This window comes from Octodon degus, unplaced genomic scaffold (genome assembly GCF_000260255.1).
Source record: "Octodon degus isolate 3935 unplaced genomic scaffold, OctDeg1.0 scaffold00121, whole genome shotgun sequence".
In the NCBI taxonomy this organism is placed as follows: Eukaryota; Metazoa; Chordata; class Mammalia; order Rodentia; family Octodontidae; genus Octodon; species Octodon degus.
The window spans coordinates 3,830,586-3,855,944 of NW_004524697.1; the positions used below are offsets into that span (position 1 = coordinate 3,830,586).

Below are 25,359 nucleotides of genomic sequence, written 5' to 3' on the forward strand. Positions count from 1 at the left end.
AAGTTTTTTTTGCAGAGTGATTTTAAGCTTTGTCCTTGACATTGCTGTTCCTGTATTATTTGCTCCAATTTTCTTTTACCTTAAGGATGTAAAAGCATATATATGTTGAAAAATGTAAAAAGCAGTATTAGTAATGATAAATTTTGTGTTTGTAAGTTGGACTAGTTCAAAATACATTTTGAATTACATCTTTTCAAAATCCTGGATAACTAAAGATTACTGTGATTCTTCTAAGTATTTTACTAGGATTGGTGTTTGTAGGGGAAGGCATTTTGGGAATGCTTGATCAAAAGTAGTTAATTTGTAAATTAAGATGAATTATTAGAGGTTGTTAGTGAAAGTTGATCATCTATATAGACTAAGTGCTTACCGGAGAAATCTTGATGTTTTATAGTTGGAGATCTCCATCTTGGTGGCCTACCAAATTTTAAGATGAAAGTGAAGATTACTACCCAACAAGACTCAGCTGTATTTGGACTGAATATTTCTTGCAGATTATTTTGTTTTAGTTAATTAGGTGTTAAGCATAGGTGCCAAGAATAAAATGCTCAAGATCTTAACATTACAGTGATGTCCCTAATTATAGTCTAGTGGTTATACTTTAAATGTAGGTTTTTCGCTGATGGTAAAATCTAGTTTTCATTATTTCTTCCTGTTAGGGGACTTAAAATGCTAAAATATTTGGGGTATTTTAGGTAGTTAACCAGGTGAGGGAATGCCAGTTCTGTGACTACCAAGTGCTAGCTCTATAAATTGCTAATTTCATTTTCTAATCTAAAAGTCAGTATCTACTTTACAATGTTTTAATGATTAGATGAAAATGTGATAATGTACTTTGAACAAGTACCTAATGCATAGGAGAGAGATTACAAGAACTTATAATTAAATTAATCTAAGAATTTATACATTAGGCCCATGAGGCAGTCCTATTGGATTCTTGCCAAGTTTCATTCTGTAATATATTTTAAGTTTCTGAACTAAGAACACTTTGAATCAAGTGTTGCTTTTTAGGATTTGAGTCCTGCCTCGCTTAAAATATATGTAAAGTTTCCAGGTCCTTCTGAAAAAACTAAATTGGCAAGCTGTCAGCAATTGCAACTAGGTGACATCAATGTGTAGATACATTGGAAAACACTGACACAATGGTAAGTCCTATCCCAGACCATCTACTACTTGGAGAAATGTTTATGAACATTTTTCTTTCTAGAAATAGTTCATATTTTAAAGTACATAAACTCCCTGTTCCAGACTTACTGTACTGAAAACTTCAGTAATATGATTTACCCTTCAACAGTCTAATTTTTGAGATCATTAGTTCAACAGAAGCCATATTTTTAATAGCTATCTGCATAGTATTAATATATAGTTTAACCAGCTCCCTAAAGGATTTTTTTTTCCTGTCTTAATGTTTCTGTGACAAATGTCTGCATAGGATTTCACACCTAAAAAAAGGTCCTATAAGAAGTAGCTGTGCCAAAGGGCATGTATGCTTTAAAATTTCTTGATAGCCAAAGCCTTTGCTCACTGTATGGCAGAAACTGCTCTTGTTTATTCACCTGCTAAAATTGCTTTCAATGCAAGTTAGATTGCATATACTTCACATCATTGAACTTTTTTGCTCATTTCCTTATCAAGATAGAGTAATTGTTTTCAAACTTTTTTTCTGTTCCGATTCATTAAAAGTGGCTTCTAGAGCCAGAAAGATAGCTCAGTGGACTAAGCGCTGCTTAGGCAAGCGCAGGGACCTGAGTTTAATCCCTGGCACCACTTGCTGAGCTGGTGCTGGCCTGGCCCAGGCACACTGAGCCAGCCTCTGAGACTGGATGTAGTGGCACATGCCTGTAATTGTGCTGTGGAGGTTGAAAACAGGATCACTGCAAGTCCAAGCTGCATAGTGAGAACTGGTACCAAATACACTAAAAAAAAGCTGCTGAGTTTTTAGTGTTTTCTGTGGTCTTTTGTGTTACTGGTCTTTTTGTTAATAGTTTGGGGGTCTTATATGTTAAGGAAAATGACCCTTGTGACTTGTAATATTTTTCTGAGTTTTTGGATTTTCTTTGGCACCTTGCAGATTTTTTTAGTTAGGCAAATGTATCAGTTTTTCATGGCTTTGAGAGGCCTTTCAAAGGCAAAGTTTTTTAAAACAATTGTTGATTTCAAGTTTTTAATTGAATATTTGATCCTCCTGGAATTTACTTTGGTACAAGGACTGAGGCAAAAACTCAGATTTCCCAGTGTCACAGTTTTTAGTCTTTTAATTTATAAAAGCAGGGCACTAGGTCAGAGTATTCTGAGGTTCTTATGTACATTACAGCACTCTGCAGACTTGTTCAGTTGAGGTCACTGCTTTTAAACAATACTAGGTCTTTATAAACTAAATCATAAATATATCTTAAGAGTACTTTAAATATAGCATTATTTTAAGTCTAATACATATGTCCCTAAAAATGTTCTCTAAACCACTATTGATTTTATTTCTAGGGGAATAGCCATGCCATTGCCTAGTATGTAGTCTTTCTAAAACCCTAGTACCTCTAGAATGGGCCATGTTTGGATTAGTTCATGAAATTTCTAAGTGAAGATGATTTTTTTAGAGAAAGGTAGGATGTTTATTGACAGGAAATGCAAAGATCAATAAAGGCCAGACAAAATTGTTCAATGTGGTGAAATAAGCATACAGAAAAGTTTGGAGTACAGTGTAATTTTTATTTTAATGTACTGCTATAGCCTGGTATCAGAAAAAGTTTTATACAGTACTTGTAAGCACATAAATGGGACAAAAGGGAGAGCCATTAGTCATTTAGCTCAATCCTGTCGGATAGAGATGTACCATATTTCTAAGTTTTTCAAACTTCCAATTTTCAAATGAGCCAGAAATCTCAATTTTAAAAAGTGTGAAATCTTAATTTTAAATAATAGTAATGAATTCAAATTTGGGGATCAGATATGTCTCTAGGTAACATTCAGTTGGGTACATGTATAAATAATCTTAATTTTGTATGCTGCGGTGAAGATAAAAATACCATTTCTGAGGTTTCACTGGACCTTCACTGTACTCTTGGGCCTTTTAGTGGACCTCATCTTTGGTATTACCACATCTACAGCATACTGTCTCAGGAATACAACTGACTTGCACATTAAGAGGGCAGGAAAATAAGCACATCTAGCATCAAATTTTAGAACTGGAAATGGCTTAAGTCATCTAACCTGGTCTCTTCAATAAGATAGGACAATCACTTTGGAAAATGTCCTAGGTCAGGTAAGAAAGTAAACGAGTACAATTTATATTTGTGCATGTTGATTTTCTACATTTTCCAGAAGAAAGATTAGAATTATGAAAGAAGAGTGAGGTAGTGAGCTTGCTTATTGACATCATTGAAAAGGGCTGTTTCTTACTGGCTTAGTAATGTCAGACAAGTCATGTTAACTTGTTTCTTCAGTAAAATTAAAAAAAAAGTTTATTTGGTACAGGGTCTCGCTATGCAGCTTAGATTTGTAATCCTGTCTCAGGCTCCTCAATGCTGGGATTACACACACTTGCTGGGCTGGCACAGCATGTGGTACTGGGTATCGAACTCAACCCTGTGCTTGCCAGGCAGGTGCTTAGATTGCCAAGACATCTCCCTATCCCCAAATTAGATTTATTTCATTTTTTTAAAGCCAAGTAATATATTTGACATCTTCAGAGCAAGAAATCACTGATGCTTAGTAAATAGTTAAAAAGTATATATGTATACAGATACTATGAAAGTATTAGATTCAGTTCTGAGACTTTACGAGGTGAATAGAGAAGAATGCATGGAAAACATGTTTTTTTTCTATGACTGATTTGGTACAGGGTCTTGCTACGAAGCTGCTTGCATGGCATGCAGTACTGGGGATTGAACCCAGATCCTTGAGCTTGCCAGCCTAGCACTTAGACCACTGAGCTATCTCCCCAGTCCAAAACATTACTTTCTTTAGGGAGTTTTTCCTAGCACAAAATAGAAGTATCTCTTGTGGGATCTTGGGAAATGAAGTACAGAAGTTATATCTTCAATCCCAATAAATTTGTGAACCTGGTCAAGTTAACTTCTATTGTTTACTTTTTCTGTTGTTTAAATATGCAATATACTATGTAGTTTTTAGGAATTGCCTTTTTCACTTAACTGTATTATTAAGACTTGCTTATAACTCTTCATGTTCATTATTGAGAAGCATCCCATTGTGATGATACCACAGTTCATCCATTTCCTCATTAATGGGCATTTAAATTGTTCCTGGGTGTTTTGCTGTAGCTAAGACAGTGCTATAGAAATTCTGTGTAGTGTTCTTGATAATGAAGTGAGCTCACCACCACCAACTTGCCTCTGCAGTTAAAGCATCTCAAAAGTCTCAGGCTCCTACTTTATTTAAAAGCTCAGCAGTATCAGTATTTTCCCACCAACTGCTGCAGCATGGTTAAGGTTCTGAGTAAAGACGTGAACGGGTTTACTTAGCGAGTTTCCCTTCCTGTACTAGTCTGCTGTGCCTGTTACCCTGTTCCTCAAAAGTTGCCCTTGATTGTTTTGACAGCAGCATAACCTTAATATCAGTTACTGTAATAGACATTTTTCTGCCAAATATTTTAGATTAGTTTTGGAGCTTACATACTCATAAGTCCAAGGGAAATTTCATTAAAGATATCTTAAAGGGCATACTATTTAGACACCCTTCATGATGGCACATAGTTCTAAGGGTTGAATTAGGTCACTGAAAACTACATTGTCACGTAGTTCTACACAACAGCTGAATTAAGCCACTGAAAACTATTCTACATGTTTTGTGAAGGCATGCGACAGAGGTAAGTTTATCTTATAGTAATCATTTCATCTCCAGCTTAATGTCTGAGCTTCATTCCTTCAGCTCTAAAAGTACGGTAATGCTAACTGATACATGAAACATGCAAACATAGCATTTATAGAGGCTTGAAGGGAAGCCGATTTACTCTTCTGATTAAATACAGATTTTAAGACTTTGAAACCAGATAATAGTTAACATTTATATTACTTTGACTGTGTGCCAGGAACTTTATGTAAGCACTTTATGTATGTTAACTCATTTAATCCTAATAATAACCCTATAAAATAGGCACTGTTATTTCCCCCATTTTACTATTAAGCAAACTGGTACAGTGGTTAAATAATTCACCCAAGGTCACATGGGACCTTGCAGTGAAACAGGAATTTGCCAGCCAGAATTTGGAGTCTACTACATTCTACTGCTTTAGATAAGCAAACTGTAATACCATTCCATTATAAAAATTAAGACTTGTGTTGCACCTCTGCTCAGATGTAGGCCCTTCAGATTCAGATTCACTCAGAAAATCGAGTATCCACCTAAATTATAGGCATTTCAAAGATCCTACAAATGAGATTTGATAAAGCAATTAAATCTAATTTGGAAATAGTACTTTGTCTCTGAACTCTACAAAAGTCCCCAGAACCATTCAAACATTTGCCCATTTTCTTAATACAGATTGTTTCCAAAGAATACTTTCATAGTGTTTGACTTTTTGAAGTGCTTTCACATGGAATAAGTTTCACATACCTTAACTATTACCCTACTAGGTATCTGATCCTGGTTACATGTGTGGAGTTTTTTCCAATTGCATTTAGAAATGCTATGTATTCTAAGATGTCTGAGTCTTAGGTAATGAGTGAGTCCCCATTGCATTCGGGTAATAGGTTATGTTTCTGATGTCTTAGCCTTATACTACAATAGCTACAAATGGAAAGACATGACAGTGGACAACTCAGCTGAAAGGTTTTCAAGTTCAACACGACTTGAATCTGAGCGACCATATCTTTTCTTGGGGTGGTGTGTTTTGTACAACCAAGTCCTATGGATTTTCTCTTTAATTTCATTTTGGTAGGCTCCCCTTTTCTTTGTGTAACTCTACTCACTTGATCTGTTGGGCTGTAAAGAATTTTGATTTAAATATGTATTTTGCTTTCACTAGGCAATCATATAGAATACACTGACCAGAAAGACATGTTTGCTGAGGAGTTTTATAAGTGGGAAGGTGACTTTAAAACAGTTAAATGTAGGTACCATAAGTACTGTAAGAATCCTTTGTTTCTTTCCTGTAGACAGATAAATTCCAAGTATTGAGGCCCAGCAGAATTCTAACCAACACCCAGGCACATATTCAACTAATATTTTTGGTTTGTAATATTTTAGTAATTCACAGATTTTTTTTTTTTTTTTGTGGAACCTGGGATTGAACTCAGGCCTTGGCACTTGCCAGGCAAGCACTTATTCTACTGAGCTATCTCCTGGCCCCCACCGTAGAGTTTATAAATAAAAAATAAATCTTCAAAATGTGCAGTCAGATTTGCAAATGAATTACCATTACTAAACAAAACCCCATGGATTAAAATACAATATTTTATTTTTTTTCACCTAAAAAACAAGCAACCCAGAATTAAGATATACATAAGCTTCTCAAATTTACCCTAATAAAATTCTGAATATTTATACAATTTCTACAGAAACATACAGTGTATCAAAATCTGCATAAATCAAATTTATAAAATGTATAGAAATGCATAGTGATAATTATCAACTTACAAAGCAAGGATATGGGAATTATTTCCAAAGCAGCCTACAGTAGAAAATAGTCATTATGGCAGCAGCTTCTGATGTTTTTCATGTTTGGTAAGGTTTCTGATTTCAATATACAGAATCATGTTCACAGAATATCTTATTTGAACAAACTGCACACACAAACACACACAAACCCTTTTAGTTTACCCATAAGATTACATGCACAGTTCATGTGCCACCTTTCTTAGGCTTATGCATAGATAAGAAGGTTATAATCCATTCAGCCTGGAAAATGGTACCTATGTGCAAAACACACAAGTAATTAAAGTACCAGTTGTTTCTTTTTTTTTTTACAGCTAATTTATTTTGCCATTATAGAAGCATATAAATGTATTTCTTTTTAAATACCCCTAAAGATGAGTGAACATTAAAATGGCTAATCACAGATTAGTAGCAAAATACAAACTGACAATTCAAAATTATAAATAAAACTCTGTTGAGAATGTTTAACTTTTACTCTCCAAATTTAAGAACTAAGTTTGGAGGAAATAAATTGAAGGCTTTCCTTTTAAACAAATGTGTTTTTTTTTTTTTTTTTTTTAGCTTTAATTAAAAATATTTTCCTCTGGCAGTACTGTGTAAATTCCTTTCACTGTAATGATACCATGATTACAAGATAAAAATGATTACCATTCTCTACTGTATTACATTTTTAAGCACTCAACTTAGGAATTTTAATATTTGGGCTAATAAAAGACTATTTAGAAATTAAAATCAAATCAACCATTTGCAATATTTGGTTCTCCTACACTAGGTACTATATTAATAAATGTTTGAATCCAAACAAATGTTTTCATTGGAAAAAAATAATGTTTTCAAGAAAGAAATTAAGAAAAACAAAAGACCACTCTAACAAAATAGTTCACATTTGTTAATGAGCTGTGTCAAACAGTCATTTTCTCAACTTTCAGAAATGTGCGTGGAATTGCATTTGGATGAAGATAATAAATGAAACAGCAATTCAATATTTCAGAGGTTGTATTGCTTAGACTAATGCACAAGAATTTCAAAAGGTTTAAATTAACAAGGGCTTGGAAATTCTTACCTTGGGACAAATCTTTGATGTGTTTATAGTGGTGTTGTTTTGTTATCCTCCCTTTGAAATTTCAGTACAGAGAATTATTGTAGTGTTTTTTTACTTTAATATATTCACAAATACTAAGGAAAAGTAAATCCCAAATGTATGTGGACAGTCTTTTCCTAGCTGAAAGGCTCTTGCATCTCTAGAGTTCGTATGGTAGATGGCATAGAGAATACCAGTAGGTCACAAAGTTAATGCCACATAATCTTCAAACCCTATGAAATAGCCTTGAGATGTTCCCATTGTCATTTCTTGTTGAAGCTATAGAGCATTCAACTTCATATCAAATGGCAGCACATAAATCTGTTTCTGAGTGGTTCAAATATTTCCCATACAGGTGACGACAATTCATCTTATTATCAGCCTATAAATTTCATCAAAAGGTTTTGAAAAACATACCAAGAAATGAGAGAGGCACTAAATGTGTTGTTGAAATTCACCTTGCAAAAAAGCAGCATGACTGTGAAGGAAGGCCACCTTGGCTAATAACCTGTGGCAGTGCTTCAAAAAGATGTAAAATTAAATAAAGACACAACAGGTTGATAATCACCAAGTTATATATGAAAGTTTGGTTACTCCAACCTTTTTTCAAGTGTGTGTTAAAAAAAAAAAAATCAAACTGCCTTTCAGACCCCTGAGTGTAATCCCAAAGAAGACAATGCTTTTAACTCTGTGCTAACAAAGCAGAGTTAAAGGTACAAATTACCAACATCATCTTGAAACAAAAACAAAAAGGATGTAAACATCTACAAAGTTTAAGGTAAAAGCAGTTTTGTAAACAGTAACTGCATATGATAATGTTATTGTAAAATCACAGTTTATCATTGTCCTTCAAACTGATCAGGAGGTTCCACGTTGGGAGCTGTACAGAGTTAATAATAATCGTTGCAGCAGGTTTCAGGCGGTTTTCAGTCCTGTATAAATTTACTAGTCAGTAGGTAGATTATTCCTTTCTTTCTAAACACTGTGGATGTTATTCATTTCCCACTTTTGAGTCATTTTATTGGAGTCACAACTGGAGATGAACACTTGATGCAGGACCTCTGAGCGATCTAAACACTTCCCTGAAGGAATGTGAGTAAACCTGTGTAGGTTCTAGAAAACAGGAAAACCAAGTTACTCTCTTGATACCACTGACAACAGAAGTCACTGCCTGCCTTTCTTTTTTATGTACTTGGTACAGGGTCTCACTATACAGCTTGTACTCATAGTGATCCTCCTGTTTTCAGCCTCCCCAGTGCTGGGATTACAGGCATGTGTCACCACACCCAGACTGGAGGGCTGGCTCTGTGTGCCTGGGGGTGGAACCAGCACAGCATGTGGTGTAGGGAAGAGACCCCTGGTCTCTGCACTTACCTAAGCAGGCGCTTAGTCCGCTAAGCCATGTCGCTAGCCCTACTGCCTCCCTTTCAAAAGATATTTCAAGCAAACTGAACAAGTTCATATCAGCTAATACTTCGGATTATCAGCATTCCCAGTCATTTACTGTTAAGTCCTAGTAACAGCTGCCACATCAAACTGAATGTATATAAATTTACTTTCATTTTCTTCCCCTCCAAACAGACTTCTCTGGTTCCTATGGTGACTAATAACAGTGTGACAATGACATGTGAGCTTTCTAGCACTATATCAGTTGTTGAGGGCTGATATTTACAATGTCTCTGGTTTATAGTTTTTCCTTCTCATCTCCAATGAAGGTACCATACTTCTCATAATATTTCCTTAATATAGCTCAGAATTCCTCAAAGTGTAGTCCTTGGACTATCCTAGCATGAGTCTACAAAACTAGCACTACTTTCAGAATATGAAGAATTCATTTACCCTTTTCACTGCATTGACAGTTATGCTGACAGGATGAAAATCGTGGTGTGTAAAACTGAGGAAGCCTTACCATGAATCCAGCAGTGACACCAAACTATGCTGGTGTCACAGTCTTCAGTGCCATGTAATTCATACTTAAAAAAGCAAACACTGGCCATCCGTGACAGTGTGTGCCCATAATCTCTGCACTGAGAGGCTCAGGCAGGGGAACGGCAAATTCAAGCCGATCCCAGGCAACTTAACAACTTAGTGAGACCCTGTCTCTAAAAAAATAAAAAATGGGCTAGGGATGTAGCTCAGTTCAAAGGCCCCCAGTTCAATCTACAGTACCACATATGGATATCCTTGATGAAGCAGCTAAGGCTTATTAATTGTACTGACATTTGACCTGAGTATGCACTTTGATTTTCTGAGAGGAAATGATAAGGGTGTATCCACGTATTTCTACATAACGCAGTGCCGTGGTATTGAGAAAAAGCACTTGTATAATTAATTGGTTTAAGGGATGAACTAGCTGCTTTTTTCACAAAATGTCATTTTTACTTCACAGAACAACCAACAAATATGGTTATTCAAACTTGAGTTTTCTTGAAAATGAGGTGAGCCTGGCACTGTAAGAAACAAAACGAAAAACCCTGACTGTTTTTGCTCTTGATAAAATCTGAATTTTCAAGCCAAAACTGCAGTTTGAAAAATGCATTTCTACCACTGTAACAGTTCCAAATTTAAAGACTTTTCTGATGAAATGAGTAGTTATATTTGTGATATTTTCTTATCGTACAATGAAATATGCCAAGATCTACATAATTTAGTAACGGTATTTTCTAAATGAGCAATGCATGGTGTACAAACTCACATGAAGTGTAAGAGAGACTAATAGTTTGTGCTGTTTCTATAGGATGAGATGTTCACCAATATGGTTTCAGATTCTACACTTCAAATAACTTTTAAGAAAGTACCACTTATCGAATTGTGGTGTAATTTCAAAGAATAGTCACAATTCTCTGAAAAAGCTATTTGCTTTCTCTTCTAGGTTGAAGTTCGGGGCTAGATTTTTCATAAATACCAACTAAAACAAAGTATATCAGATTCAACGCAGGCTCAGTACAAATCCAGCTTCCTGTTAAAACCAGATGTTACAAAAATGTATAGAAATATACAACAATGCTATTTTTCTATTTTTTTGTGGGAAAATAGTTAATTTCTCAATAAAATGTTATTTACATTAATATATGATAAGGTTATTATTACCTTTTCTTTTTCTTTTGTCTTTTTGAAATAGGGTCTCACTATGTAGTTAGTTGTTCAGCTGGCCTGGAGCTCGCTTTGTAGCCCAGGTTGGCCTTTAACTTGAAAGGATCCTCTTGCCTCAGCCTTCAAGTGCTGGGATTATAGGCATGCACCACCACGCCCAGCTTATTGTTACTTTTTTCATGACTTAAACATTTTATGAATTAGATTTAATTTCTAGTTCCAGAAATATTATTAATAACAACCTAGATAAAAACTTGTCTGGGGAAAGTTTTACTAATTTTGAAGAATGTAGCTGGGCATGGTGGTGTATACCTGTAATTCCAACACTCAGGAAGTTGTGGCAGGAGGACTTCTGTAAGTTCAAGGCCATCCTGGGCTATATAATGATTTCAAAGCTATAATGAACTACATTTAAAAAAAAAAGAGGAGGAGGAGAAGAAATCAGTAATTGGTGCATATTTTCCACTTCTTAGTAATTACCTGGGAAAGATTTAACTGGGAATATTAAGATATTAAGCTGGGTCATGATATTACTACATAGCAAACAAGTTTTAACCAACAAATGGGATATTGTAAAAATATTAGATAAGTAAACTTGTGTTACCACCTTCCTTCAGTTTAGAAAAGTTTTCTCAGTATTTTATTTCATAATAAATTAATTTATTTTAGGCAAAATCTAGACTTTGATGTAAAATTTTTTTTTCTCTTTTTAATTTTTTTTTGGTACTGGGGATCAAACTTGGAACCCTGCACTTGCCAGGCAGGCGCTTATACCACTGAGCTATCTCCCTGGCCCCTTCAGACTTTGGACTCTACATAAATCCATTAATATGCTTGCGCTCCCAACCACAGCATTTTAAATACATATGGATCACACAGAAACATTGGCCCAGCAAGGTCACATGAATAAATCTGACTTTAAAGCAACTGGCTAAATTTATCCTATTGAATTTAGCAAACAATAAGGAAGTAGTGAAGGCCTAGCTTTCATTTGTTTGTGTCTATCTCCACCTGCTGGACAACATGAAATATTAACCACACATTTTTAATGGCATAAATATTCATTGCGATTTTTTTTATTGCGATTTTAAAGATCAGATTTTGTTCATAGAACAATGGTAGTTTTCTGATTCACAGAACACTAATTTTCCTGAGTTACTGAAATTAAGAGTGGGTCCTTAGGGACCTCACAGTGACCTTTTTACATGATAATACTGTACCAGAGAACAGAAGTGATGCCTCAGATTCACCCAGAGCTCACCTAAATTTCACATGCTAAGTAATACTGAAAATGAAACAGCATAATATATGAATTCAGGAGTTGAAACACCGAGTACCTTGAAGTACTGCCATTCCTTGAATTCATTTAGGTTACAGTGTGTAATCATAACTTTTGATCCATCAGGCCCTTTCGTCAAACATTGGTCATATTGCATAAGTTGATTTGCTTCATTGATTCGGAAAAGCTATTAAAAAAGAGAAGAAATAATGGAGCCATTGTTCTTATTGATATACATTGTACAAACACGAAGAAGCAACTCAACACCTATAATTGAATTGAATGACTAACAATGTTCTATAAATTTTCAGTCTGGAACCTAGTACTTAGGTAGGAAATGGAAATATTTTGCAGTTAGTCGAGACTCCTATTAGCATTTAAATGATTATCATTTTTAGTCTCTAGGATACAGAATGGGTCATCAACACATTTATTATGTACTAATAAAGTAAGAAAGTGAAAACCGCTAACTATTTCAATATATTTCACAATCTAAATTAAATACAAGAAAAAATCCACATAAATAAGAAAACATAGTAGTAAAATACACATTACTGAAGTATATTTGTAATAATACTATAGAGAGGCATGCCTATGTAGTGGTTGCAAATATATACTCCCATAAGAATATATCATAATTTCCTACATATAGACATCAATTCTGGATTGTACTTGCTTATGTGAAAATCAATATGGCTATCATCCTCAATTAAGTAAATGTTCTAGTACTGTCAGTTCTTTATAAAGTGCTTCACTTTTATCAAAATAAAATGACAATTGGGCACAGTGGCACATGTCTGTAATCTCAGAACTTTGGAAGGCTGAGGGAAGAGGACCACAAATTCAAGCCCAGTATTGGCAACTTAGGAAGGATAAAATATTTTTTAAAGGGATTAGCAGCACATAGGCCCTGGATTCAACCCCTAAGGCTGAGGAAAATATTAATATATATTTATATGTCACTTATATTTTTAAAATTAAGTATATACATACATAACTATGGTATGTATTATTATAATTATATAACTAAAAATCAATCTGAACCTTGTGGTCAGTATCTCACTATCTACCAATTCGAACACAGAAGAAAGCCACTCACCTGATTCCCTCCCATCCTGTGGCAAGGCCCAAGCTCAACAAAGCCTCCATTCGTTTTCCCCATGCTGTCAATGCAGTAAGCAGTTTCAAAACCTCTGATCTAAAATTATAAACAAAAAGCCAAGAACCAATCAGCACCAAAGTAAAAGTTTCAGATCAAATATTACAGTTCAGAGAAACCCATGAGTGTGGAATGCCAGATTAGTATTAGCCTTTCATATTTTTGAGCACATCCACTCATCTCTAAAAGCATGCATAGTCTTAAAGTCAACAATGAAACAAATTCATTCTAAGGGCACTGACCTAAAAAAACACTACTAAGTATAGTTTCAGAATCACAGTAACAATAATGAGAAGCACAGTTACTTAACCACAAGGGTAACAGTTACTGGCCAGAGATACCCAGAGTCAGTCTATACATTCTTTTCTGTGATACCTATAAAGTACCTTGGAAGCTGTATTCAGAGTCTGGAGTCAAACATTCTCACACATGGGCTAGGCAGTGAGGTTTTCCTTTGATAATGGATAATGTAGGTGAAAAGGTAAATTAGGTTTTTATATTTGAAATGTCAATTTTATATCAAAAGAACTACTTTTGGAAATAGTATACATTTAATCTCAATTATAAATCACCATAGTATCTGGATAAAATCTTTTATTCATTTTATTCATTCATTCACTGGGTGAATGTCGGCTGTACACTATGAAGAGCTTTTGAAGACACAAAGATGAACAAGTCATGGTCTGGAGGACCCTGACAGACTGGGTGGAGGGGCAAGTGTCAGCCAGGAAGGAGGGGGCCAAGAAAGCGGCCTCTCCCACAGCTTGGAAGAGCTCTGAGGACTGCCCAGAAGCCAGGATACAGTCAGGGCTCAAGGAATGCTGGGAAATGAGGGTATCAGAATGGGAAGGTGCTAAACTTACGATGTTTCATAAATGCTAGAGTAATAGGAGGGGAGAAAATTTCATTTACCCAATCATTCACGCATCCAGCATTTATTCAAATATTGACTAGTATGTCAGTCATGTTTTGGCACTAAGGCACCAGTGATTTATTGATTTATTTATAAAAGACAAAGTGTACCCCATGGGCAGAGGGCACAGCCTGTAACAGCACCTCTGGCAGAAGCAGCAGACCAGCAGGGCGGGAGGGGTGCGGGGAACAGGCAGGCAAAGCCAGGGAGCAGCAGCAACACAGACCTGGGGGCTCCCCAAATTAGTCTTGGCAAGAGATGAAGGCAGCTTGGACCAGGTAAGAAAGAGGCAGACTTTGGGGTTGGAATGAGAAGTATAAGACAAAGGAGATTCAAAGAGGACTAGGAGACAGCAAGGTGGCCGGATGTTCAGGGCAATGGCAGCGCTTAAGTAGAAGGGTAGCAGATGTCACTACACAGATTTTACCTAAGCTTCCTCAAACATTCTTTGCTCCTACACATTTCCTTCCATCTTTCTCTGCCTCCGCGCAAAGGCAGACACTGCAATCTGAGTGTCCACTGATACTTGCCTCTCCCCAGTCAACATTTTTCGGGGGCAGAGGGTAGTGTGAGGTGATGTCGTAGGCTATTTCCTCCATGAACCACTTGAAACTTTTGCAGTTATGGTCTTCTCGGAACTTTTTCAGCTCAGATATATCACCATAGGGTAATGCCTTCGATTCAGGACGGCTAGCGTAGAAGTAGTCTTTATATTCATCCCACCAAACCTCCACAACTCTAACATAATTCTGCAGAAAAGAAAATCAGTATTGTTTTGAAAAAAAGACATAACTTCAATGACATACACAGCATATCTTAGACACATAAAATATAACCATGATACAACGAACTCATTTCTATAGGACCTAGTATTTAATTAAACAACAAATGCAAGTGAGCTAATGACTAATAAGTCTTTTTCCAAGGATAAAAATATGTTCAGCTACAAAGTGACACACACAGAATCTGGGCTCCCTGAGCAGCAGATGATGGACTCCAGGGGGTGGTGACCGTTGGCCTGTGCGCTGAGGCAGGGAACAGCCTTTGCTGTGAGCACACTAGTGGTCACCTCGCACCACCTCAGGGCTGAGCTTCAGGTATATGCGCACACAGGGTGGGGGTGGGGGCCTGCACGTGCAGCCCCAGGCACTGACTTTGTGGGCAGTGTGGGCTCTCGGTCACTCATATATTCTAAGGTAATATATTTTATTCTGCTAAGAGAGGAAGAAATTCAAACCAAGAGAAGGTTTCTGTGAGGCTAGCTAACATGGGGTTCCTTCTCCTACTGGTGTGTAGAGAAAATTTTCATTTTAGAAACCATCTGGAAAGACAATGGCCGTTTGATAGAACACAGTTTTTCAGGTAACTCTGTTGGTATTTTTTACACCTATGATGGAATCATTTTACTATAACCTCAAATTAACTGAGTACTTTTCTTAGTTTGTTCATATTAAGGAAAAGCAGCTCCATAGCAATAAATAGACACTGGTAACAGACAAAACGCTAACTTCTAAGGTTTTACAGAATGTATGAATGGCTACATCAATATATGTGATTGAAACAGCATTTATTCAATTCAGCCTCTTGATCTATGAAGATCACCAGCAAGTTTTCTCTTAAAAGGGTCAGAGAGTAAACATTGTTGGCTTCGTGAACCATCCAATCTATGCAACCACTAGTCAACTCTTGTTGTAAAAAAGCAGCCACAGCTAACATGCAAACAACTGTGTGAGTGTGTTCAGTGTGCTTGTTCAGTGTGTGAATGTGATCCCATTATTTACCAAAAGTGCTGCTTTTACTGTAATATTAAACAAAAAGAACAGCGTCAGAAGCATTATATTGCTTGATTTCAGAATCTTTTACAAAGTTATAGTGATCCAAACAGGCCGGTACTAGCAATAAAAGCTGACACACAGACCAGTGGAACAGAACAGCAGGCACAGAACTAATCCAGGCATGTACAACTGACTTTTGACAAAGGTGTCAAGAACATACAATGGAGAAAGGATGGTCTTTTCAATAAATGGTGTTGGGAAAACTGGTTACTCACATACGAGAGAATAAAAACTAGACCTTTACCTTACACCATTTATAAAAAATAACCCAAAACAGATTAAAGTCTTAAATTTAAGCCCTGAAACTATAAAACTCTTAGATGAGTATATGTGAGTAAGGCAGCACTTATTCACTTTAGCCTCTTCATCTATAAAGACCAGGAACATCAGCAAATTTGCTTCATAAAGGGTTGGACAGCAACTAGCTTTGCTGCATAGGCCACACAGTCTGCACAGCAGCAAAGCATGGCGGGAAGCTGAAGAAGGCGCGAGCAGAAGCTCTATAACACAGGCCATCGAGGCAAAAACAGACAAGTGAGGTTAGAGCACACCAAAAGCTCCCGCTCACCTAGGAAGCAAACAGCGAGGTGAAGAGGGAGGCTACAGAATGGAGCTTATCTGCAGCGTGCACACCGGAGACAGCAGTGTCCCCGGTATGGAGAAGCTCAGCTCCACCATGGGGGGGGGGGATACTCTGATATAAAAGTGGACAAGGGACCTGAACAGATAAAGAAATCCTATCATTTCCAGCACTGTGGAGAGACATGGTACACATTAGGTACTACGCGATGTGTTCTAAGCCAAGCACAGAAGGGCAGACTGCACGATCTCACTCTGAGATGGTGGGTGAAAAGCTAAACTCAGAAATGGAAAGGAAAAAGGAGTCCTGAGGTGTTGAACAGATGTGAATTTCATTAGAAGGGAGGAAGGGGTTCTACAGATCCACTGTACACCGTGGTTACTGCAGATAATAACAGCATGTTATAGGTGTGGACACCACCAACATTGGTTAGATTTCTACTAGAGCATGTGATGTATAAGTGCCAGTTTCCTATCTTTAGCTCAAACTCACCTTCAGAGTTGGAGACGACCCAACGTAAAGGGGTGGAGGATTTCCTTGCCAGCCCTCAAGACGGTATATGTGTCCAACACGAGAACAAGGAATGAACAGCAACTTCCCACCACACTGCCATATCTCTCAAGGAAAAACAAATGTTGTGAAAGTTGTTCCAAATGTAAGATACATTGTATCTGAAGATTTGTCTCATAACTGAAAATCTTACATCTCAGTTAGATAAATGTCTACACAGAATTCATAAAGTAAAATCATAAAATAAACAATTATTTAAAAAACTTAAGGGGCCGGGGAGATGGCTCAGTAGAATACGCACTTCCCTGGCAAGTGCAAGGACCTGAGTTCAATCCCCAGTTCCACCAAAAATAAATAAATAAATAAAAAATAAAAAACTTAGGAAGGCAATGGGAATAGATAATACTGCTACTTGTGGCCCCTAGCAAACTTTTCTCAATATAAGCTTGTCGGTAATGTGGATTCTTTATTCCTGACAACATTCATCATTTCCACTGCTAATATATTTCCTACCTGGGTAATGACTACAAAGACTTTACTGGGCTTCTTTTTAGCTTGTCTCTACTTCATTCTAGCCTGATTTATAGCAAGATATTGTAGCTCTTCTTATTCCCTTACTTAGTATCTTTGATGGTTCTCTACTGCTTATCAAATGAAGAAAAAATCTCTTAACTCAGTATTAGACTCTTCCCTACTGTCCTACCATACCAGTCCACTTCATCTTCTTAGATATCCTCCCTATTCATTCTGCACGGTTCTGTCAAACTGCTCCTCCCTCCTCCCTGAACACACTCCTTTTGGCCACACCTTCGTACCTCCTTCCATTCTACATCTCCCTTTTTTATCTGTTGCTCACTGACAGTATGCCAGTCCTGCCTCAAGTTCTACTTTCCGAACTATGCTTTTCATGCCATTTTATGGTTTCTTCTTGTATAGCTTGAACCTACTATTGACTATAAATTCCTTTAGATCTAGGCTTAGGTTCCTCTTCTATCCCTCAAGGATCCTCTTCTATCCTTCACAGTACTTTGCACAAGACACGGAAGACTAGAGGAATTTAAATCACACTCTGATACAGTTCTCTCTCTTTTGGAAAATGGGGTAGGAGAGGGGGTGGAGGCAGGACTTGGAGCACAGAACTTAGGATTGTTCCAGGACAGCCTCAACAACAGGGGAGGTGCAGGTGTTGCAGAAGACAGCCCCGGGGTCAGCTTGGGGATGCACAGCTACTGAGGGGACCTGCTTCTGTCCTGAATCACCATGTCCTACAGTGATAAAGGGTGACCATGTCAGTGGGTCATCAACTGCAGGCCTGATCCATGCAGGTTCTCCAAAGAGATTTTAATATAAACAGCGCTGAGTGTATAGAAAACCCGGGAGTGGGAGGAGTGTATTGCCATTTCTGAAGTGTCCTGGTCATAACTCTGAGCTGAGTCCTAAAAAACATGTAAGTTCACAGCTTGTGTCTTGCTTTATTTTTCCAAAGGTGCACACTTTTATATTACTTCTTAGGATTTAGAGAAATGCATTATACAGATTTTGTTTTCAAAAGAAACCATCTTCATCTGAAAGTCACAAAAATCAATAATGACCTAGAAAACTGCAAAGCTTAATTTAAATGAAATGTTACCTTGTAGGAAATCTCAAAGTTTTCACCACCCCAAATCTGGAGACCTGGATCGTAGAGACCCAGTTCAAAGAAGAACTCTCGCTCGATGGCAAATAATCCACCAGCCATGGCTGGGGACCTGAGGAAAACAAACACAAAAGGGATGCTTCAATAACCATTTAAAACACACCCCCACACACTCTCTCTCTCTCTCTCTCTCTCTCTCTCTCTCTCTCTCTCATACACACACACACACACACACACACCACTTTACTAGTAGAATAACAAGCCTTTTGGAATACAGCCTAAATATGCATAGAAAAGACAAAACTGATGGCCAAATATTAAGGAAATTATAAATCCTTCACAAAATAATTTATTTGTAATACTTAATGAATTTACCACATTTCTGAAACTATTTATTACAAATTAGAGTGCCGTATCATTTTACCCAGTAGAGGGCGCCTTGGCTCTTTTGTCGATTCTAAAAACTAAGCCTTCGTTTTAGTTAAAATAAAAAATTTGACTCCTAAGCACATGGCCATAGCCTACGAATTGCTTCTGCGATGATTTATGGGTCATTTTGGGATGAACGAAACCATACAGCATGGAAGCAGTCTGTCATTTTTTAATTTTATAGCTCAGGGGCTGGCCAAATAAGAGTGTAAATCACTGCAAAACAGACCCACTTCATTGAGAGTTTGCAAAAGTAGCTTAAGAAAGACACAGGGAAAATTCAGCATTGCTACTTACTATGCTGGGAGGTAGGAGTGCCAAGGGTGATCTTGGCCCTTCTTGAATGGATTATAAGTTGCATACATTTTTGGGGCAACAGAAAAATTTTTTTGATAGCTTTTTAAGGACAACTCATACCCACAATTTGGGAAAAATGACAGTGGAATAATTTTCATCCTGCTCTGAATTCTTCTCCACTCTAAGTGAACAATTAATTATTAACACACCATGATTCCTGCATTTTAGGGAACTTAATATCGCTAGTATGTCTTAGGTATCATCATTCCTAATATTCCAAATCTCACTGAACTGTGCTGATTCTATCTTGAAAACATATTTTGGATCTGTCTGGAACTGCACTGCCACCATCCTGAGCTCTGCGGTGTATAAAAGACTGAGGACTCTTATTCCACTCTGTCCTTACCCAAACCCAACTGCACACAGCACAGCACACACTGTCTTAAAGCACGCTGCCAAGCTTGTTAGTAGCACTATTACACTTCTGGTTATACTTTACTTTAAATGTATCCAACTGTCATTTAAAAGTCCTTATTGTAAGTGTGACTTTCCTATCTTTAAACATATTCCCATTTATCTCAATATCAAATTGAAGATACATCCTAACATGGAAACTGGTTAGTTATAGGGAAACCATCCTTTAGCTTTTTAGCTCACTGAGGAAATCTTTCCTAGCCCATGGAGTCAGCAGTAAAAGTAAGTGTAGTCAACACCCTTGTATTGTTTTTTTCCCAGAATTACCAAGTTGAGCAGGTAAGCAGCAGATTCCTAGGCTAATTTGAATAACACATTTTCAAATACAAATTGAAAATAAGGCCCCCAAATGCTTACAGTTTTATAATTTCCTTATGTTTGCCATTCAGTATCTTTATATCATGATATGCCCAAATGCATCAGCATTTCCATGACACTGAAGCATCTTCCCAAAACAAAGTCTAATATTATCAGCAGTGCAGCAGAAGGAAGAGCCCAGGAAGGTCAAAATAGTAATAATAATCATCATCATATCAGACACACTGTGGAGAAGGCTGATACTAACATTTCAGCAAACATTTCATTTGGGGTTACTTTTTAAAAAGCAAGTAAAGTGTTTCCATTAAAAGATCAAAAGACGAGAGTAAAAGAAGTTATTTTACTTATATTTAACTATATTTACTTGAAGAAACCACAGGAAGGGGACAAAAGTTGTTTTGGAATAGAGGTTTTTCTTTTTTTTGAAGTATTTTGTACAGGGTCTCCAGGGGCTCACTACACAGATCACATGCATAGTGATCCTCCTGTGTTCAGCCTCCCAAGCACTGGGATTATAGGCATGTACCACCACACCCAGTCTCAGGTGAGGTCTCCGCTGAGCTACCTGGTCGGCCCTTTTTCTATGTTTTTAATGACGTAGAAAAGAAGTCCATGTCACATTTTCTCAAGTTGAGTACTTTTATTCATTAGATATAAAATTTGTATTTAAGAATTAGCAAGGCCAGGGAGATGGCTCAGTAAGATGAGTGCTTGCCTAGCAAGTGCAAGGGCCTGAGTTCAATTCCCGGTTCAAAAAAAAAAAAATTAGCATATAGGGGCTGGAGATGTAGCTCAGCAGCATAAGTGCTTGCTGGGCAAGTACAAGGTCTCAAATTCAATCCCTGGTACAAAAAAAAAAATTAGCATATAAAACAAATGGGAGGAAAACCCCCAAAATCTCTTGCTAGTATCTTTCATCATTAACATTACACCAAAAGCATCAGGAAATTAAGTCTTGGATTATAAGTAAACTATATATTTTAAATTTGTAGGACGATATGCTCAACAAAATAAAATGTGTTAACTAGTCTACAAGGACAGAAAATAAAGGTTTTACTTATTTCACTTGTACTTAGAACTAATAGTGCTTTTTACAGGAAGTTTTCCCCCAATGAAAGAATGTGATTCTCAGTAATGGAGCTTGCATTCAGGATAGAAGCAGTTATAAGGAAGCGAGGGTGAATTTGTAGCTCTAAAAACATATAAGGGAAGAAAACCGGAGTCTGAGAGGGCATCCACAGTTGGACAACAAAGCTTTAGCGTGGCAACAGATTAACAGGTTAGCAGCAACTGGAGAAAGAAGAACATGTAAGTGATTAGTGATTACCGATACGGTTCGGTTTTTGTCTTTCTCAGGCTCTTCTCTCGAGCGGTCAGAGGCACCCGTTTCCAGAGCATACTCCAGTCCCAGGCTCCTCGCGCATACCCATCTTCATCACCACCCCCTTGGGGTACAATTTCGTACGTGTTGCCATTTATGACATCTATAAGCGGCACAGTGCAAATGGTTCTGGGTTGTGTTGATGAGGTGCCACAGATCAAATGGAAACGGATGGACGGACCCACAGGGTTACGCGAGGTGGGGGAAGGAAAAAAAAAGGACTTAAGTAAACATTCAACATTAAAAAAAAATGAAGTAAGAATCTTTACCGATAAGGCTCAGTTTTCTGCTTTCTTTTGGCTTTTTCCTTGTGGCTTAGAGGAATACGCTTCCATAGCAAACTCCAGTCCCAGGCCCCTCTGGCAAAGCCATCTTCATCCCCACCTTGCTGGGGTTCAATGGAATAATCATTCCCATCTATGTAATCTATTAGAGGCACAGTACATGTAGTTCTGAAACATTTACAGAAAGTGAAGAAGCATTTAAGAACCCGACACCGACTCGGTTAGCACGCCTAGCTGCGCTGTCTCCCGCTGCAGTGCGTTTGGGTTTTGTATCGGGGAACTTGATTATCTAATGGAGAAACAGAGTAAATGAACGTCCCGCCAAGCAGGGCGGTCTGTCAGCGCCAGGACAGGGCAGGAGACATTCCCCTCAGCCTGCGGACAGAAGTCAGAGATAAGAGTCGTGCCACTGAGCTCACAGTGCTTTTGCCCTTTTATTCTCGCTCTCCTGGCAATTTGCTCTTGGTAATTGTGTATTATTTACCAATTTTTTCTGCCTGTTGTTTCCACGCCCTGCTCCCATGATAAAGGTGTCAGGGCCTGCGTGTGCACACACCACCAGCGCCTGCCCCGTCTTAGCACCTCCTGACACTTTGTTCTTTGTATTTCTTTGTCAGCAATTATTATGAAAATGTGCTTCTGTGCTTTTACTTAATCTCTTTCCCTATGTCTTTTATTGCAAAAAAGTTCTATATTGTACTGTTTCTTTTTTAAAAAATAAGTTAAAAAATCCCTCAAGACATATAGAATAAAAGAAGTGATCCAAGAATTTGCAGTACAAAGAAAAAAATAAATCCCCTTATATTTGGGCTCCCTAAAAATGCCAGTACTATAAACCAATTTGCTGGAGAGTTGACACTACAAAGACAATCTGGTACTCTGCTTATTTTGATACTCATCAGAAAGGCTTTTAAAATGCATCTCCTAAGATGGAGATGCCAGCTTTTCATACCAACTTGCTGTGCTTTTTAGATGTTTAGAAGCCTGAGGAAAGAGGGAAATAAAAAAAATCTATGAGGCTTAGAACTTTGATTTGGGAGAACTAGATTCTAAAAGAATGGGTTACTGTCTCCAAAGCCTGACCCCTCTCTAGAAGGTTGCTGGGAACCTGGGGAGATGCTTCCTTCACTGCCCCAGGGCTGCATGCTGCGCTGGAGAGTAGCTGCGCTGGAGAGTAGCTGCAGCCTGGCTCAAGCCTTCTTTACTCCTCCTGGCCCAGACACCTGCGTCTGACAAGCTTTTTAAACTATCTGATTTGGGGCAAGTTATCTAATTTCTTTAACCCTTCGTGTCCTGGTCCATAACGTCAAGCTAAACAACTCTGTGCTGGAGACCTGCCTGAGCAGTGAGGCAGATAGCACTGCACAGCGTTCACGATGCGCCCTCACATGGAGTCCTCCGGTGAGGAAGCCTTCCGAAGTTCTTCCTCTGACTCATGCCTTTTGCCACAGGGTATGTCTCATTATCTCAGATTCTGAAATAGCAGGGACCAGGAAGGCTTTCGGAACTAGGCCACTGAATGCTACTTTCTGGTGTTTCCCTACATTTCCACAGAATATCTGTTTCTAAACATAAAGTTTCTTTTCTTTTCCCTTTTGTACTGGGAATCGAACTCAGGACTCTGTACTTGCCAGGCAGGCATTTGTGCTGCTGAGCTATATCCCCAGCCCTAAACATAAAGTTTCTATAGGGACCCAAAGTTTCAACTAAAGTAATAGCTGGTCCTTCCTTACTATCTAAAAATAAATAAATAAATACTTAAAATACACTTAAAAATCCAATAGCTATAATTTTAAAGCAAGTTTTCTTCCCCAAGTCTATATATCTCTTAGTCTAGTCTAGATGGAGCACTAAATCTTACTCTTAGGGAAAGTTTCTGAGGTCAGAAGCAGCCTCAGTAACAGACGAGTCTTGAGGGGGGAAGACATGGCTTCTTCCTACTGCCAGACAGCCTACATCTGAATCAGCCCAAATGGCCGGGCCAGCTCTATCCAAGGCAACTACTGCTTCCAGGGTAACACCTGAAACACAACGCTTGATATATGAGCTGGAACTGGAAGCAAAGAATGTGTATAAACCTTCTAGGACAAGGTTTAGTTTTCTTTTTCTTTGGTACAGGGTCTTGCTATGCAGCTTGTACTCATAGTGCTCCTCCGGTCTCTGCCTTCCCAGTGCTGGGATTACAGGCGTGTGCTACCACGTCCAGTTTCAGTGGCCAGCACGGTGCGCCCAGGGTTCCTGGGCCAGCAAAGCATGCGGTACTGGGGATCAAACTTGGGTCCTTGTGCTTGCCAGGCAGGCGCTTAGTGCCAAGCTATCTCCTCAGCCAACAAGGTTTACTTTTCAACTAAGAAAGAGAAAAACCAAACCAAGGTGGTGTTACCTGTCCTTAGATATGGGGGCTACCAGTGGCGCATACCAGTTCACTGCCACTTCGCAGTGCGCGTCGAGGTATATCAGAACCTTAAAAAAAAGAGGCAGGGTGAAAGAGCACTCCTCATATATGGTACATCATATGTATCACACACTTTATATTAGATGCTAATAAAATTAGCATTATAGTCAATTCTGACATATAAATTACTATGTTCGAGCTAGGATCCTCATTTCAATTACAAAAAAACTGCAGGGTGATTAAAATAGATGATCTTTTAGTTACCAAATCTAAAATCCTGACACTATGAACAGCAAATGCTTCCTACCTGCCCAAGTTTGGCCTTTTGAGCACCAATACTTCGTGCTTGAATTAAACCTTCTCTTCTCTCATTTCGAAATACCTTCACTAGGCCATTCCACAGTTTAATATATTCATCCAGTTTTTCTTTCAGGTGTTCTGTGAATAAAAAGTTTAAGATTATCAACTAGACTTTTTATATAAAAATTATCATAGGTCAGAACTGTACCAAGCAGTCAATACTTTCACACGGGCCGGATTGAGTGTTTCATTTATTATGATGGAAGGTGAGGGGGAGACACAGCTCAGTATTTAGGGCGCCTTGGGTTCACCATCCCCTCGCCCAAGGAAGGTAAGATGTGTTACTTAAATGAAATGTTAAGTTTGATATGTCTATAGAGAACAGGTTAGCTTGAGATTTATCTAAACATTAAACACATTCTGATCGTGCCAACTGACAGATGAGGTTTTTTTTTGTTTTGTTTTTTTTTGGTGCCAGGGATTGAATTTATGAGCTTGTGTTCGCCAGGCAAGGGCTTACACTGCTGAGCTATCTCCCTGGCCCTTTTTTTTTGAGGTGAGATTTTAAGATACATTTTAAAATTGCTTTTCAGTTCATGTGATGTCACATTTAAAGCTTTGAGCATAATTTCCCCCAGAAGCCGCTGCTCCTGATTCCTGAAGACACACTGCCGGTTCACACCACGCAGTTCCACTGGCCTCCGCCTCCATCACATGCTGCCTCACATTTTGTTCCTGAGCCATCTTTCTCCAAATGCAGTAAGTGGTAAAGGCTATAGTTTTTTT

The 25,359-nt window shown here is 37.9% G+C and overlaps 1 protein-coding gene across 2 annotated transcripts in view; it reads right to left on the reverse strand.

The window, feature by feature from the left end:
• Positions 1-7,766: 7,766 nt before the first annotated feature.
• Positions 7,767-25,359, reverse strand: part of Galnt7 (polypeptide N-acetylgalactosaminyltransferase 7) — a 171,458-nt gene continuing 153,865 nt past the window's right edge. Inside the window, exons 4-12 of one of the 2 annotated variants that reach the window (XM_004640233.3) lie at positions 24,581-24,711; positions 24,262-24,341; positions 21,541-21,723; positions 18,690-18,807; positions 17,042-17,164; positions 14,665-14,883; positions 13,162-13,260; positions 12,121-12,249; positions 7,767-8,803 (exon numbers count right to left, since the gene is read on the reverse strand). In XM_004640233.3, coding sequence (XP_004640290.1) covers positions 8,666-8,803; positions 12,121-12,249; positions 13,162-13,260; positions 14,665-14,883; positions 17,042-17,164; positions 18,690-18,807; positions 21,541-21,723; positions 24,262-24,341; positions 24,581-24,711 — 1,220 coding nt within the window. In that variant the 3' untranslated portion in view covers positions 7,767-8,665. Of the gene's footprint in view, positions 8,804-12,120; positions 12,250-13,161; positions 13,261-14,664; positions 14,884-17,041; positions 17,165-18,689; positions 18,808-21,540; positions 21,724-21,863; positions 22,047-24,261; positions 24,342-24,580; positions 24,712-25,359 lie in introns of both variants that reach the window. The other variant, XM_004640234.3, reaches the window with a different exon arrangement.